Below are 16,588 nucleotides of genomic sequence, written 5' to 3' on the forward strand. Positions count from 1 at the left end.
GGCTGGGATGCCAGGCTCCACTCCTACGATCCCCTCGTACGAAAACCGCCTACCCAACAGTTAAGGCATCACATTAAACTGCATCTCTGCTCTTGCTTAGCACCCTCGGAAGGGCCCGGCAGGATCAGGCCAGGGCTTGGTGGACCCGCATTCCTTGTAAGATGCCCCACGGCCCACCAGCCGGGCAGCTTCTGCCCAAGAAGTGCCAGGCGGCAAACCGAGAGCCTCCGTCCACACTGCAAAAGGGCGGCGGCAAGCTCCGGTCCCTTCAAAACTATTTTCTGTACACGTCGACCTGGTTTTGCACAGACTTCCCGGGATTCTCAGCCTCTCTTCTGGTAAGAGCCACAAGCGCCGCTCCCACCTGCTGGCAACGCAGAAGAAGAGGGAAATAATTCGGCTGGAGCCTCATCCCCGGCATAAGCTCTTTTGGTCATTGTTTTGTTTTTAATTAAACTGGATGATAAAGCCGAGACACAGACAGAAAGAGACTGATAACGAGACTGTAAATAGTTCAGAGAAAGGAAAAGGAAAGGAAAGCAAAGAAGAAGAAGAAGACAAAGAAGAAGTAGAAGAAATAATAATAGAAAACCAATCAAGGGAGATGTGAGTGCTGCTGGGCGCCAACGGAGAGAGAGGGAGGGGCTTGGCGAAGGCTTCACGTCACTTCTAAGATCACTGTCAAGACGAGGGCCACGGCAAGCCTGGAGCTGGTGAGGCTGGGTGCTGCACCTGGGTGGGGGAAGGAGAAAACACCTGTTGGGGGGGGGGAAGGCACGCGGGCGTTGAGCCACAGCAAGACAATCTGCTCCACACGCAGTCTACATCTCATGCTGAAATTCATGATCCCTGAATTTAACAATAGTAAGACATATAAAGTACTGAGAACAAATTTTCCATAAACAACAGGTGGAAATTCACCGGTAAAGTTGAATACAGGTAGAAATTCACAGGTGGAGTTCTTCCATGAACAATGTTCAATACATTCAAAAAAAGGTTCTTGATCTGTAAAGATGTAGTAGTGTTTCGGCCAGCTAACTCGACAGACCTCCAGTTCTAAATCCGTTTCAATAATTTTTTTCAAGAACCATGCTGGATTCAACATTTCAAATTTCCGTCGAGTCAGCTGGCAGAAACACCTCACAGATCAAGGACTTTTTTTGAATTTATTAAAAACTGTTTGTGGGAAAACTCCACCTGTGAATTTCTACCTGTCTTCAACTTTACCAGTGAATTTCCACCTGCTGTTTATGGGAAATTTGTTCTCAGTGCTTTATATGTCTTACTATTATTAAATCCATTGATTGTTGGTGTTAAAATTTGGGCACATGCATTTTTTCCTTGTTTTCATATGTTGCTGTGCCGCTGCCTTTCATCTTATATCGAAATTCACAATCCAGCACAACCCCCTGCTAGAGGCAGTCACCCACATCTGCCATCAGATTACCATGGATAACCAGAGGTCATTTCGGGGGGGATCACAGGGGATTGCAGTTCCCCCGGGTGAGGTACGGTGGGCGGGGCACATGATGAAGCCCCGCCCCCTGCTTCCGGCCGCCCCGCTTCCAGCCCTCATTCAGCCAGGAGGAGGCAGGAGAAGAGGGAGGGTAAGTTGCTTCCTCCCTGCCTCTCCCCACCCCTGCCTGTCTGGGGCCAGGGAGGGCCTTTGCAGGGCTTCCTTGCACTCCCGCCGGCCTTGCAGGTCCACCACCGGGCCCCTCATGGGGCTTGGCAGTGGAGCTGCAAGGCCGGTGGTGGTGGCCGGGACCGTTGGGGGTGGGGTGTGTGGCCTTATGACACACGTCCGGTGATGTCAGGGGTTGTGGCCTTATGACACACTTCCGGTGATGTCAGCGGGCGTGGCATATGCGAATGACTTATGCTAATGAGTTCCCCTAGCTCTTTTTCTACGAAACGACCCCTGTGGATAACAGTTACGTTTTTATCACGGGGGTGGGCTGGGGGAGGGAGATATTCCTCTGGCTTCTGCTGAGCGAGACCCTGGACCCACCAAGCCCAGGGCTGCCCGCTCTGACTGGAGGTGGCTCTCCCAGGTCTCAGGCAGAGGTGGAGAAGGTCTTTGTGGCCGGTGTGGCCCGAGAGCCCCCCTTAGGAACAGGGAACATAGAGGACAGAGGTAGGGGACTCCTTGTGCAAAGCAGACCGTTTAGAGAGACCTCCTCTGAAGAAGCCACCTTCGATCGATGCAGCTGCTTGGTCTGCTAACTGTAGGGTTGCCAGGTCTGGGTTAGAAAATTCCTGGAGACTTTGGGGGTGAATCTGGGAGAGGGGTTGGGGGAGGGGAGGGGAGGGGCCTCAGCATGGTACAATGCCATAGAGTCCACCCTCCAAAGCAGCCATTTTCTCCACGGGAAGCCAAAAATGGGAGATCACGGGAGGAAGTGGAATACCAAAACTCTTGAAGGAAACATTCTATGTTGAGTTGTGAAGACCTTGGGTTCTGTTATTAGAGAGTCAACATGGAATGTTTCCTTCAAGAGTTGATAAGTAGTAATGGATAAGAATTGGGATTGCTACATGCTCAGATAAAGCAAATATTGTGAAACGAATTGTTTTCAGTGCGCAGTATTCGTTGCGTGTGAGCGATTATAGAAGAACATTTCCTACAGAATGACTACAGTAAGCGTTTTTGCACTTTGTCTTTATTGACTCTTTGTTATTTTTGTCACGGATGTTGTTTTTGGTATTCCATTTCCTCCAGGGGAGCTGCAAAAATGGGAGGTCTCCAGGCCCCACCTGGAGGCTGGCAACAGAGAGAAGCTGTTCCCAGGACTGGCTGGCTGCAATCCTCGCCCCCAGGGCAAGGCCAAGCAGAGGCTCTCCCACCAAGCAAGAGAAAACATCGGTGTTCTGAGCATAAAAGGAAGCCAGAGAAGACGGGCAGAGCTTCCACAGAGAGCAAGGGATCTGGGGCGTGGGGGTGGAGGTGGAGGACAAGTCAAAGTCACAGCCGGAGGTTCAAAGGAGTTGTCGGTGAAGGGTCAGTTCTCACAAGAGGATTCCACAGAGAAGGCCATTTCTTACCATTTGAATCTTCTGTTCCTCTTGGGATATTTGGATTTTCTAACGAGGAAGAGAAGAACAAGAAGAGATATTGGATTTATACCTTCACTCGGCGTCTCAGAGCAGCTTACGAACTCCTTCCCCTTCCCCTCCCCACACCAGACGCCCTGTGAGGTAGGTGGGGCTGAGAGAGCTCTTTCGAGGGCTGCTCCTGAGAGAACAGCTCTGAAAGAACGATGGCTTGCCCAAGGTCACCCAGCAGCTGCAAGTGGAGGAGTGGGGGGGATCAAACCCGGTTCTCCTAGATTAGAGTACGCGCTCCTAACCACTACACCAAACTGGCTCTCAAACTCGGGGGAAAAACAGAAATAATCAGATAGCAGTTCTACATGGGGGGGAAAGAAATCACACAGGTTCCTGTTTTCTTCACGCACCATCTGAAATAATGGCACTTAGAAGAAGAAGAGATTGGATTTATAGCCCACCCTTCACTTGGAGTCTCAGAGCGGCTTACAGACTCCTTTCCCTTCCCCTCCCCACAACAGACACCCTGTCCGGTGGGTGGGGCTGAGAGAGCTCCTGACAGAAATCGCTCTTTTTCAAGGACAGCTGTGCCAGAGCTGGTGACTGACCCAAGGTCACATCAGCAGGTACAAGTGGAGGAGTGGGGAATCAAACCCGGTTCTCCCAGATTAGAGTCCGCACACTTAATCACTACATCAAACTGGCTCTCAAGCCACTTTGGGTTCAGTCTGTCAGGTGCCGGTTGGGGTCGAGACCCCACTGGTCAAACTTCATATCTTTCTACCCTTGTTCGAACATCATTTGAAACCCTGACCTTTCACAGGTGGTGGTGGGGAGAGATGGTGTCCTATGACATCACAACACTATTTCTGGCCGAAAAATCCGAAGCGGCATCTCCATGTTGCGTGATGCTCTAGGAATCCTCTAGAACTCTATGGTGAAAAACCATAGATATCAGAGGGATTTTCTTAGAGCGTTGCACAACGTGGTGCAGCCACTTCCATTTTTAAAGCCAGAAATGGCACTGTGATATTGTTTGATGCCGTTCCTCTCTCTCCAGCCCCCCAATCCTCCTGCCAGTGGTCAGCCATCATGCGTGCGGGGTGAGGAAGGACCAAACCAGAGAGATCTCTGGCCCAGAGGGGATCACGTGAAGGCCAAGAATTGTCCCCATACCGAAAACGATCAGCCTGGTGTGGGTGTCGGTGGAGCCAAGCGGGTTCTGTGCCGTGCAGCGGAACATGGAGCCGTTCAGTTCCGCCGGCACTCGTTCCAAGACCAGCTCTTTCCCGTCATGTTCGGCGCTGCCGTCCAGCAGCCTGCTCCCGACTCGGGTCCAGGTGAACATGGGTTCTGGGAAGACTTCATTCTGCAGTCCAAGAGGGTAGAATCAGCAGACCCAGGAGGGCTGTTTTAAACACAACCGAGCCCAAACTGTCTTTCGTGTCACAGGACTGGGGGCCCCAAAGGTCACCCGGCCCAGGCTCCTTCCCACCCTGGCAAAGTAGCTCCCATAATTCAGAACAGGGCAAGCCAAGAACAGGTCTGGGCAAAGAATTCTCTGGCTCCGTTGCCTTTTCCTTGGATTTTCAGGTTTCAGAACATTATTCAAAACAGATTTCCAAGCACAGACAACCTGCCTGTTGGGAAAGGGAGAGCCAGGGCCATGGGACCTCTCCAGCCGCCTTCCGCTGAGTCAGGCCCTTGGTCCCTCATGCTGAGCATCGTCCGCTCTGGCCGGCAGCGGCTCAGCAAGGCCACTGGCAGAGAAAGGCCTTCCCTACCATCTGGGGCTTGATCCCGGGGTTTTCTGTGTGTAAAGCGGGGGTCCTGGGCCCCCTCCCTACCCTGAGCTCCCCTCGCTTGCATCGCTGCTGTCCCCCGAGCCCCTGGGAGAGCGAATCCCTTGCTGAAATCCCGGCACCCACCCCTCGGCACTCGATACGCTCCGTGTGCTGCGCAGATTAAGTGGCAGCTACTTCGCCGGCTGCCTGCAATTGCCTCCTAATGACAACAAACTCCGTTGCTGATGAGAAGGCAGCCGAGAGCACACAAATCCCAAGCACGATGCTGGCGCAGAGTTAATGGGGCGAGAGGCCGCACGCCGGCCACGCCAAATCCCCTCCCCACCTTGTGCCTTGCGCCGGGGGGGGGGAACAAGCTGGGATTGGCTGGGGGGGGGGCTAACTGTCACGTCACCCAACTGGCTGGAGGAAACAGCCATGAAACTGGACGAGTGGCCCAGCTGGATCTGGACAGCAGCCTCGCTATGGAGCTTCCCAGTTTTCTGAGATCATGCAGGGGCCTTGAAACCAAGGGAAAGCCATGGCCCTTCCCACCCACTCTCCAGAGGAGGAGGAGGAGATTGGATTTATACGTTGCCCTTCACTACCTGAAGGAGTCTCAGAGCATCTTACGATCTCCTTTCCCTTCCCCATCCCCACAACAGACACCCTGTGAGGTGGGTGGGGCTGAGAGAGCTCTTTCGAGGACTGCTCCTGAGAGAACAGCTCTGAAAAAAAACTTGTGACTGACCCAAGGTCACACCAGCAGCTGCATGTGGATGAGGAGTGGGGAATCAAACCTGGTTCTCCCAGATTACAGTCTGCACTCCTAACCATGACACCAAACTGGGCCCCCCTTCAGTCTCCTTCTGCATCCGAGGTGGTCTTTTCAGCTGAGCATAAGGAAGCCACCACCACCACCACCACCCCAATTTCTCCTCTGGGAGTCAGTCTGATATGGTGACTGGAGTGTTGAGGAAAAGACCAGGGAGACGCAAATTCAATCCCCACTAACCCATGATGCAGCCCGAGTGACCTCAGGTCAGTCGACCTCTGCCTCACTCACCTCGCAAGGCTGTTGTGAGGCTGAATTCTGGTGGGGACCACCGTTTCTGCACTGTGAGCTCCTCTGAGGAAAAGTGGGCTAAAAACGTGATGTCTAAAAGATCAACGTAACTTCATCTCAAGGTGATCGAAGCGCCTCCGGTTCACCACGCCAGTGTGTCACAGGGAAAGGCCACCAGCAGGGGGCGTTTCCTGATCTCTCGCTCACTCTTCCGTGGGTTGCCCACCTTATCCCCTTTCCTTACTTACTGGTTGCCCTCCATTCAAATCACCCCCCCCCCCGGCAAGACACAAACCAAGATGCCAGCCTGGGTGTACCTGACAGGCCAGATCACGCTGAGGCACTGGCAAAGCCGCCGGGGGGCACCACTACGCACCTGAAAGCCGTGCACCAGGATGCGAACCGTGTCTCCAACGCGGGCCCTCGTGGGAGTCATCATGATCTTGGGTCCCTTGGGAGCCACTGCAGAAAAAGAGAGCAGGTGGGTGGGGGTGGGTCCCCCCGTGGGCCCCCCCCCAAGCCAGCCCAGGTTCCCTCCTTCCCAGCCTCACCCTCCCAGTCCCCCCCCTCCAGCCACTGTTCCTGCTGGCCCCATCTGGGCTGGTTCCAGGCGTTTTATCATCTCAGAAGAAGAAGGGATTGGATTTATGCCCCGCCCTTCACTACCCAAAGGAGCCTCAGAGCAGCTTATCCTCTCCTTTCCCTTCCCCTCCCCACAACAGACACCCTGTAAGGGAGGCAGGGCTGAGAGAGCTCTTTCCGGAACTGCCCTTGAGAGAACAGCTCTGAAGGAACTTACGGCTGACCCCAGGTCACACCAGCAGTGGAGGAGTGGGGAATCAAACCCGGTTCTCCCAGACTAGAGTCCGTGCTCTTATCCACTACACCAAACTGGCTCGCTCAAGCAAAACAAAGTACCCATTCTCTCCTGGGCTTGGGCGGCCAGCAGCTGGTTCCAAGCCAAGTCCCACCAACAGAGCCACAGGAGGTTGGCATGGACTCGGCCATTAGGATAGATCCAGGAGGGGGTGCCAGTCCCCAGCCAGCTAGGAGCCAGCAAGGGCATTGTGGTGCAACATTGCCCCCCCCTTGCCTCAAGCAGGGGTTTAGGCAGGAGTAATTTCCTGCAGGAGTGCACAGGAGCGGAGCTCCGGCAGTAAAGAGCCATGGGGGCGGGCACATGCAACAAGGCATACCCCCTGCTCCCAGCAGCCCTCAGTCAGAGCAAGAAGCAGCCAGGTAAGTTGCAGAGCCCTCCCCCCCCCGGGCCCCTGGTCCAAAACAGTCCAGTGGCACCTTTAAGACCAAATTTTATTCAGGTACAAGCTCTCCCTCCTCTGCGAGGGCAGATCTGCACGTTCTTCCCCCCCCCCAATAGCTAGCAATCCAAACCAGTCCTGTGGAGCCTGAGCGGTGGGTGTTGCCTTCTGACACACTTCCGGTGATGTCAGGGGGTGTGGCATATGCAAATGAGTTTCACTAATGAGACCCTGCACCTCTTTTTCTACGAAATTAGGGGACTTGCCTTGGCCAGGGAACTTGGCCTTCTAATCCTCTGGTTCAGAGTCCAATCTTGCTCCCTGTAGCTGGAGCTCCTGATTAAAGGTAAAGGTTCCCTTGCTCGAAAGCCAGTCGAGTCCGACTGTAGGGTTGCGGTGCTCATCTCCGTTTCAAAGCCGAAGAGCCAGCGCTGTCCAAAGACGTTTCCGTGGTCATGTGGCTGGCATGACTAAACACCAAGGTGCACGGAACGCTGTGACCTTCCCACCGAAGTGGTACCTATTTTTCTACTTGCAATTTCTTGCTTTCGAACTGCTAGGTTGGCAGGAGGAGCTCCTGATAACACCAAATAAGAACGACTCAGGAAGCTGAGCCAGTCGTCCCCCCCCCCTTAGCCCAGTTTGCTGCCCCAGGAAATTGGCTGGGTTTGCCTGCAAACATTCACCTGGCGTGCATTTAACTGAAAACGCAGGATGCAAGGGTCAAGATTAAACAAGATCCCTGGTGCTTAAGCAACACCTCTAAAGGAAAGGCGTGGGGGCTCATTGTCCAACGTCTGAAGATGCCTTCTACTGAAATCAGACCACTGGTCCACCACTACTTAGACTGGAGGGAGTTCTGAAGGCTCTCCAGGTAGAGGACTTTCACTCCACCTACTGCTTGGTCCTTTTTAAGTGGAGATGCCGGGGATTCAAAGGGTTTCATTTCTCATTATCCACCACCACCACTCTGCCTAAGAGCAGACTTGATGGTTGAATAATGGTCAGGGCGTTGTTCCCCGGCGAGGAGGGAGGGGTTCACTCCCCCAGGCAGGCAGGAAATGCCCTTCTGTCAGTGAACACGAGGCTCTCCCTCCCCACATGGTCCTCCAGGAGACACCAATTGTTGTAGGCGGTTAAGCATCTTTTTAAAGAAAAGGAAAGCAGACAATGATGGGGAATTGTCCTGCTCCAGCTGCAAACAGCTTATGGTATCCTGGAAGAGAAGGTTTAGCTCAGAGCTAGAATATACCCATCATCTTTTCATTTCTCCCACTCCCCTCACTCCTCCTCCTCAATACCTTTCATTTCTGGAGCTGAAAAATGGTTCCTGGTTCCCAGCTCAAAGGACATCCCAGTTTGCTTATTCCATCCCTCCCACGCTGCAGGAGCCCTGACCTGAATAGCCCAGGCTAGCCCGATCTTGTCAGAGCTTGGAAGCTAAGCAGGGTCGGCCCTGGTTAGTCGTTGGATGGGAGACCGCGAAGGGAGTCTGGGGTTGCTATTCAGAGGCAGGTAATAGCAAACCACCTCTGCTTATCTCTTGCCTTGAAACCCCCACCGGGGATGGCCCTTGACCCACCCCAAAAGGGTTATCCCAATTTGCTGGCCACTGCAGTTTTCCGAGGGTGCTAAGCGACACCTGGCACCTTTGACAAAATAAGACTTTGGGGTTCCCCGTTTGCCAGCATGGCTGCAGCTCGGGACCAAAACCGTTTCTCCTCTCCTAAAAGAATCGCCAGGGGCTTGGCGCCGTGCACCCAGGAGGCAGAAAGCCGGCTCCCAGGTTGCGACTTCCACCGAGATCAAGCCAAACAGGGTCCCGTTAATGAGTGACTTCCAGCCGACTGCTGTCTTCAGAGAACAAGGGAAGATGTGCCAGAATTGATAAGGGTCACAGCCAATTGGATGAGAGCGGTTACCTTGGCAACTGGAGGAACAATACATATATTGCCAGTTTGTGCAGGCGAGGCTGGGCCGGGGGTGACTTTGGAAGGGGAGGGGACAGGAGCACATCCAGATACTCCCGACTTCCCATTCATGTCACCGCAGCTGCGTTATTGCCACCAGAGGAGCCCGTAATAGCTCTCATCTTATATCCGACAATCTCTTGCTGGCCTGGTCCTTTCAGCCCTGTGACAACCCATCGTGGCGTCGGGTTTTCACAAGCAGGAGACCTTTCAGAGACTGATACAAAACACATCTGCTTTTGACAGGAGAGAGCAAACAAGGCCTGGCCGATGATGATGTCACCCCCCCAGCCCTGCACACACAAGTGAGTTTCAGATATGGATGGGCCGAGGGAGATCGGAGGAGGTCTGGTGTCACTTGCAATGCTCCCTCTAAGCCGTGGAGTCTTGTGAGCAAAAATTCTACTTTGTGAGCTACTGGCATTAAAGTTGTGAGCGAGCCATTGGGCTACTGCATAAATTAGTTTGCTCTGGAGCCCTCCTTCCTGAGCAAAGGCAAAAATGTGTGAGCCGGAGGCTAAAAAACTGTGAGCTGGCTCACACTAACTCAGCTTAGAGGGAACACTGGGTGTCAGAACTGATGAGACCAACTAGATTGTCCTCGGACTCCAAAGTTGGGTCTACTGACTGAGGTGGAACCCATTGATTGTGGAATAACTACAGGGTGGTATCTGGAGAGGAGAAGAGAGAGAGCCTGCATGTACAAGAGCACTGTATCTCAGAATGCCAGCTATCTGGGACAAAGAACAGGGAGGTGTCACCACCACTCCTGCCTCGCAAGCCTACAAGAGCAACAGGTCAACCGTTTCAGCAAACCAGATCCTGGACTGTTGGACCCGATCCAGCTGGGCTTTTTTGGTGTACTTCTTACTTGTGACAGATAAGAATGGAACTTCCATGTTCCAAGACAATATACCTCAAAAACTGTAGATGATGGGGGGGGGGGGGGCGCGGACGGACAAATGTGCACATCTTGCAGAGGAGACTGAGTAGCTGATGTCAGAAGCAAAATGGTGAAATGTGATGGACCAAACCCAGACAGGCCCTAGAGCAATGGATGGATCCTCCATGGTCAGAGTCAGTCTACCTTTGACTATCTGGTGCTGGGGACAAGCAATGGAAGAGGACTCTGGCTTTTAAGCTCTACTGGTGGACTTGACAGAGACAACTGGCTGGGAAATCAAGAAAAACAGACTGCTGGACACACACACACACACAAAGCCGCTTTACAATGAATCAGACCCGCGGTCCGTCAAGCTCAGTCCTGTCTACTCACACTGGCAATGGCTCTCCAGGGTCTCGGGTGGAGGCCTTTCACACCACTTACTGCCTAGTCCTTTTTAACTGGGGATGTCGGGGATTGAACCTGAGACTTTCTTCATGCCAAGCAGACGAATACACGAAATTTCCTTACACTGAATCAGACCTTTTCAGTCCATCAAGCTCCGTGCTGTCTACTCAGACTGGCAGCAGCTCTCCAGGGTCTTGGGTCTTTCACACCACCTACTGCCAGTCCTTTTTAGCTGGGGATGCCAGGGATTGAACCCTGGGACCTTCTGCATGCCAAGCAGAGGCTCTGCCAATGAGCCACAGCCCCTCCCAATATTAGATGCCCTTTTACCTTCTTTGGAGAGAGAGCTGCAGGATATATTCTCAAGATTTCTCCCTCAGACAGAGAGGCAGACAGGTACAGGGCAAGTTTAAGTAGCTGTCCTAGGCTCATCCTGGTAGCAGTGCAGGCCCAGTAGGCAATGCCAGTCCCGAGCCCCTAGGGCACATCTGTCCCTTCCTCCACGTGTCCCCCCAAGCAGTCACCTGGGGGGGCTCGGCCAGAGAGCCAGCTTCTGGGACAATTAAGCTAAAACCTTGACTCTGAAGGCCAGACCCTGAGATCGGGGCGCTCAGCTCAGGAAGACGGCTGGTGGAATATGACCAGCGTTTCTCTGCACACAAGAAGAGCAGAGAATAAACTGAGAGGACAGTAAAACCCTCTGCTTCCCCGGCTCCTCATTGCGCCGTGTTCCTTAATCCCAGAACGTCGGCCAAGTCCGTTAAATTAATGACCGTCGGCTAAAACAGAGAGATTTCTCCGTGCAGCCTCAATGCAGCCAGTGAGGGAATTCTCTAGAGTCACATACCTTGCTTGGGTACCTTTAAAAAAAAAAAAGAGAGATGACTAATTTTTATGGCCATTAATAAACACCAGCAGGGCGGTTATGCCTGTTAATAAAAGGAGGTAATCAAATCCCACGCTCTGGGTCGTAACCTTGATGGAGAAGTGACTGGGAGCTGGGCGCCTCTCGACCCCCACCCTGTGGTCCCAGGAAGCAACTGGCAAGGTGTCGCCACTGACTGACCCGGGAATACTAAATGGCAGGCGTGGGGGGGGGGTCCAACTCGGGTCCAGGCTGGAGCACTCCGGACTGCAAGTGAGAGCCCACGGGATTTCTGCATGCAGACAACTAGGTTCTCAGGGATAAGGCTAAAACAGATATGCTAGCTTTCTTTTTTAAAAAGACTTTACAGAGGAACATTCTTGGGTCTCTCTCCCCACAGTTTTCAGCAAACAGGTTTTGCAAGCACCGAACATCACTCCCCTTCCCCAAAAATCTGTGGATCATGGAAGCTAACAAGGCGAACATGGGAAGCTGCCTTAGACCAAATCATACCATCGGCCCACCTCATTCAGGTCTCCCCTGACTGGCAGTGGCCCTGCAGGATCCCCAGTAGAGAAAGACCCTTCCCAGCCTCTTCAAACTGGGATCTAAGCTGGGAACTGCAAATGGAACCTTCGAGCTCACAACCGCCCATCTAGGCCAGCATCCTGTTCCCCTTAGTGCAGGGGTGTCAAACATAAGGCCTGGGGGCCGGAACTGGCCCTCCAGGGCTCTTATGAGGCCTGCGAGCAACCAGTGCAGAGGAGGGGATGGGAGACTGCTCGGGGGGGGGGCGTGGGCAGAGCCACTTCGACAGGCCCGTAGCTACTGCGGGGCCCACGGGGCCCAGCCTCCCCATGGTTTTTACGGGCCCCTCCCCCTGGGTGAGGTGGGCTTACCTACCACCAGGAGCCCACTCAGGAGGAGCAGCAGCAGCCACAGGCCCCCCAGCCAAGTCCCCCAGAGTCCAACGGAGCCCGGTCCTGGCCCTTCGGAGGGGGGTGGAAGAGGACGGGGCCGAGGCAGCCAATAAGAAAAGGCCCCAGGTGCTGACTTGGCTGTTGCCGGGTAGAAGAGCCCCAGAATGCCGCCAGAGTGGCAGAGAGACGGAGAGCAGAAAATCAGTCCGACTCCAGTAGCGTCTCGTTTCTCATGCTGCTCCTTAGACTCCCCCCCACACACTCCACGTCCCAGCCGGGGTTTCACAATGACTGCATTACGCCCCCTCCATTTGGATGGGACCCCCTTGTGCCAAAGAAGGCCCCCTGGAAACACCCCCAGCAGGATGACGAGGGGACAGACAGAAAGACGAGCTGAGCCTGAGTCCCCGCCACTGTTCCCTCTAAGCTGAGTTAGTGTGAGCCAGCTCACAGTTTTTTAGCCTCCGGCTCATACGTTTCTGTCTTAGCTCAGGAAGGAGGGCTCCAGAGCAAACTAATTTATGCAGCAGCTAAATTGATCGCTCACAACTTTAATGCAAGTATTATTGTTTATTATTTATTATTTAATAGTTATTTATTTAGAAGTATGAGCATGGCATGGCAGTACTGCACAGACATATAATGGCAGGCCCCCCAAGAAAAACATTGCCCCCCTGAGCAAAACGTTGTTAGCTACAGGGCTGCACTCCGACTGTGGCTTCAGCATGGCGGAACAACCTTGTCTGCATCAGTCAAGCAGCGTGGGAGCGTCTGCCCAGTGCTGCACTGCTGGCTCTCCAGTCCGCCCGTGTGGGTTTTCCTTTGCACACCCCTCCCAGCCCATGGGGCCTTGCAGTGGGGATACACCAATTCGGAGCTTATCAGCTGCTGTCCTTTACACCGTTTATACCTCCGGTACCTGGCATTATGTTTTATGGCACACGTGGCCCGGCCCGACAAAGTGTAATTTATGTCAGATCCGGCCCTCATAACAAATGAGTTCGACACTTCTGCCTTAGTGGGTAAACCAGTGACCCCCTCAAGACCGATGAACAGAACACAGAGGTCCAAGCCTCCTCCTGTTGTTGCGTTCACAGCATTGGTAATCAGACGTAGACGGTCTCTGAACATGGAGGTCCCATTAAGCCATACCGGAGCTGATATCCTTTGAGGAATTTGAATTGAGCTCGAATTCATCTAGACTTCTTGGGAAGCCATCGAACCTAGTGGCCAGCATTCTGTCCACCGGCAGTGAATCCCACGAGTTAAAGGGGAGGAGAATTGGGCTTTCCGTGCTTCGTCTGCCAAAGACGAGAAGATCTACCTTCTGTCCTGTGACTCGGCCATGAGAACACGGATGGATGAATATTGCAAGACAGCTTCCGTAATCCCCAGCACAAAAACCAGCCAGTGCTCAACTTGAGCCAAGAAACAGAACCTGGCAATGTGTCTCCTGAGTGCTGCCTGGTTCCATTGTCAAATCTGCAGGACTGGCCAAGGTGCCACATGCCAGAGGATGGCCAGAGTGGACAAAGATGTTGGTGCCCCCACTCCCCCCACCCAAAATGCATGCTCCAAGTAATGCTCCCTCTAAGCCGTGGAGTTTTGTGAGCAAAAAGTCTACTTTGTGAGCTACTGGGCATTAAAGTTGTGAGCGAGCAATTTGGCTGCTGCATAAATTAGTTTGCTCTGGAGACCTCCTTCCTGAGCTGAGAGAAAAATGTGTGAGCCAGAGGCTAGAAAACTGAGCTAGCTCACACTAACTCAGTTTAGAGGAAACACTGGATCCAACAGCCCTGCTTCTTTCATTAAAGCAGCCATAAAAACGGGAAAGGGACGGGCGGTGTGTCGAGGATTCAGCTTGTGGAATCTCTTCTCTGCAGCCCTATAAAACAAAAAAGGGCCATTTCTCCTCTGTCCACCTGCCGCACAAACACCTGAAGGCGTGCAGAGCTTTGCCCGCCCGGCAGTAAATCACGTCTGCCAGGGGAATCGGTGCCCCATCAATTATTCAGTCTTATTTACAGGTGCCATGAAAGTCTCTCCGCACAAAACTCTCTAGTTGTTAGCATGGCCCCGGGCTGACAGGACAGCGCCGGGAAGCGATGGATCTTGGTGTTTGTGCTGGAGCTTTGCCTGCCTTTGGGTGAACAAGTTCTTGTCGCAAGGCATCAATTCACCCGGAATGGAGAATGTCGAGATCAGAGGAGGAGGCCCGTTAGATCTTCAGGCTTGCCAGAACTCTGACAGCCAAAGGATGTTTTCGCCTCAGAGACAGCCGGCTGGCTCACGCGCAAGCGCTCGCCCGTCACTGGAATGCTCATGCCGAGAGATGTGCACATCGTCTTCCTCCATCCTCTGGGCTCACCCAAAGCCCCGCATCCCGTTTCTCTCCCATTCCACTTCAAGGAGCAGGATTTCTTTCATTAATGCCAGAATTGGACAACACCTTTTTTCACGTGATTCGCATCTTCTGTTCTGTGCGGTTGATGCTCACACAGACACACTGAGAGGCCACTGCAAAAGACAGCTGGATTTGACTCCAGGAGCACCTAAGAGACCAACAAGCGTTTTGGGGTATGAACTTTCAAAAATCCACGCTCCCTTCATCAGATGCAAAAAGCAAACTCGGATGTGATCATATTACGATTGCTTCATGGTTCTTTTTCAGCAGTGTTGTCCTGCGATACTGCAGCGCTTGGGCAAAATACAGGGGCCAACCATTTTTGCCACCCCGAGTCCTTTGGAAGATGGCAGACTTCCAGTTTTGTTTTGTGGTTTTTTTGGTAGTGTTTCATCAACACACACTTATGCAGTGTCTGTATGGAGGGTAGAGAAGATGCAGTATCATCTGAATAGTTGGCATTTGTAGCTTGCTTTCAGTACTCCGATGGCTTGACAAGCACTCTCTTGTCGTTACCCTCAGGACAGCCCTGTAAGGTAGGCCAGCATCATCCCAAGTCCCACACAGGTGGCTGGGAGTGGCTTGCCGATGGCTGCCCAGTGAGTTTGAAGCAGAGGGTGAGATTTGAACCAGGGACCTCCTGAGAGGTAGCGAGTCTCTCAGCCACAACACTCTGGAGACTCCCAGATGAAGAAAAGGCAGTGGAGCCACAAAGAAACGATTGCGCAGAATCCAGAAATTAACGCAAAAGCAAAACTAAAACCAGTTTTATTGGAAACAAGACCCAGCCCTTCTGAGCTTAGAAATTCCGAGGAGAAGAACGTAGGAAGGATCCCAGGCAGGCTTAGCTGATGATAGCTGAATGGCTGGGACCAATGTTCCCTCTAAGCTGTGGAGTCTTGTGAGCAATGATTCTATCTTGTGAGCTACTGGCATTAAAGTTGTGAGCAGGTGATTTGGCCGCTGCATAAACTAGTTTGTTCTGGAACCATCCTTCATGAGCTAAGGCAAAAATGTGTGAGCCGGAGGCTTAAAAACTGAGCTAGCTCACACTAACTCGGCTTAGAGGGAACACTGGCCACTCGGCTTCCTCCCAGGACTTGGGTGGTGTTGGAAGTTACAAGTTAGAACACTTCTATTCAGTATTTACTGAGTTAATATTGTGTTCTGAATCACATGTTTGTTTGTATCCTATCTGCTTAGAGAGTTAGAAAGCCCGCCAGATGCAGATCTAGTTTGTTGTTTTGATTGGGGAATGGAGTGTTACTATTTAGCATTTTATGGCTCTTTGTCCCTGAGCAAGAAGAAGCTCCAGTCTCCATCTCTCTCCATTAGACCTTAGCCATGTAAGGAAGTCTATCTAGACTTGAGGATGTAGAAATAAAGCTCTTTGTTATTTTACCTCCTGTTTACCCTACCCTTGATAGGTTGTTAGTAAACTTTTTATATTTTGAAACTACCATGGACTCAGACTCATTTTTACTCTGCTAAACTCTGCTGAATTAAGAAATTAAGAAATTAAATACTAAACCATCTAACAGGCATCTAACAGGTTATGGGAAGCCCAGATGTTTTCCCACTAGCAGAGTTGTTTTGAGCCATGTGTATTAGAACTTAAGAAAGAACAGAAAAGAATTTTTGAAACTTTTTCTGGGACAAGAGAGAGTCTTCTTTGTTTTTTTTTTCTCGAGTCTGCAAAGCCTTGTGCTTGCAGAACAGAGAAGCAAGAGGAACTTCAGCCCCTGCTGTGAAACTATCTCCGCAAAACAAAGGATTTTCCCAGAGAGCTGAACGACAGCGCCTGAGGGAACGAAGGAGATCACAAGCAACCCCCGATCGATCCCAGACGACAGACGACCTCGCTTCTACAAAGGAAAGTTTTGGTAAAGTAGTAAAAATGGCATCTGCACACAGTTATAACATACCGAAATTATCAGCTAGTAATTATCGGTTTTGGAAGGAGTGCTTAAAATGCGTTTTA

General features: G+C 52.2%; 1 protein-coding gene across 1 annotated transcript in view; it reads right to left on the bottom strand.

Moving 5' to 3' along the window:
- Window positions 1–624: 624 nt before the first annotated feature.
- Window positions 625–16,588, bottom strand: part of IGSF21 (immunoglobin superfamily member 21) — a 193,538-nt gene continuing 177,574 nt past the window's right edge. Inside the window, exons 10-13 of the mRNA XM_015412564.1 lie at window positions 6,275–6,360; window positions 4,225–4,417; window positions 3,046–3,084; window positions 625–732 (exon numbers count right to left, since the gene is read on the bottom strand). Of these exons, the coding sequence (XP_015268050.1) occupies window positions 659–732; window positions 3,046–3,084; window positions 4,225–4,417; window positions 6,275–6,360 (392 nt within the window). The 3' untranslated portion in view covers window positions 625–658. The remainder of the gene's footprint in view (window positions 733–3,045; window positions 3,085–4,224; window positions 4,418–6,274; window positions 6,361–16,588) is intronic.

The sequence above is a fragment of the Gekko japonicus genome, unplaced genomic scaffold (assembly GCF_001447785.1).
Source record: "Gekko japonicus isolate JY-2015 unplaced genomic scaffold, Gekko_japonicus_V1.1 scaffold131, whole genome shotgun sequence".
Lineage (NCBI taxonomy): Eukaryota > Metazoa > Chordata > Lepidosauria > Squamata > Gekkonidae > Gekko > Gekko japonicus.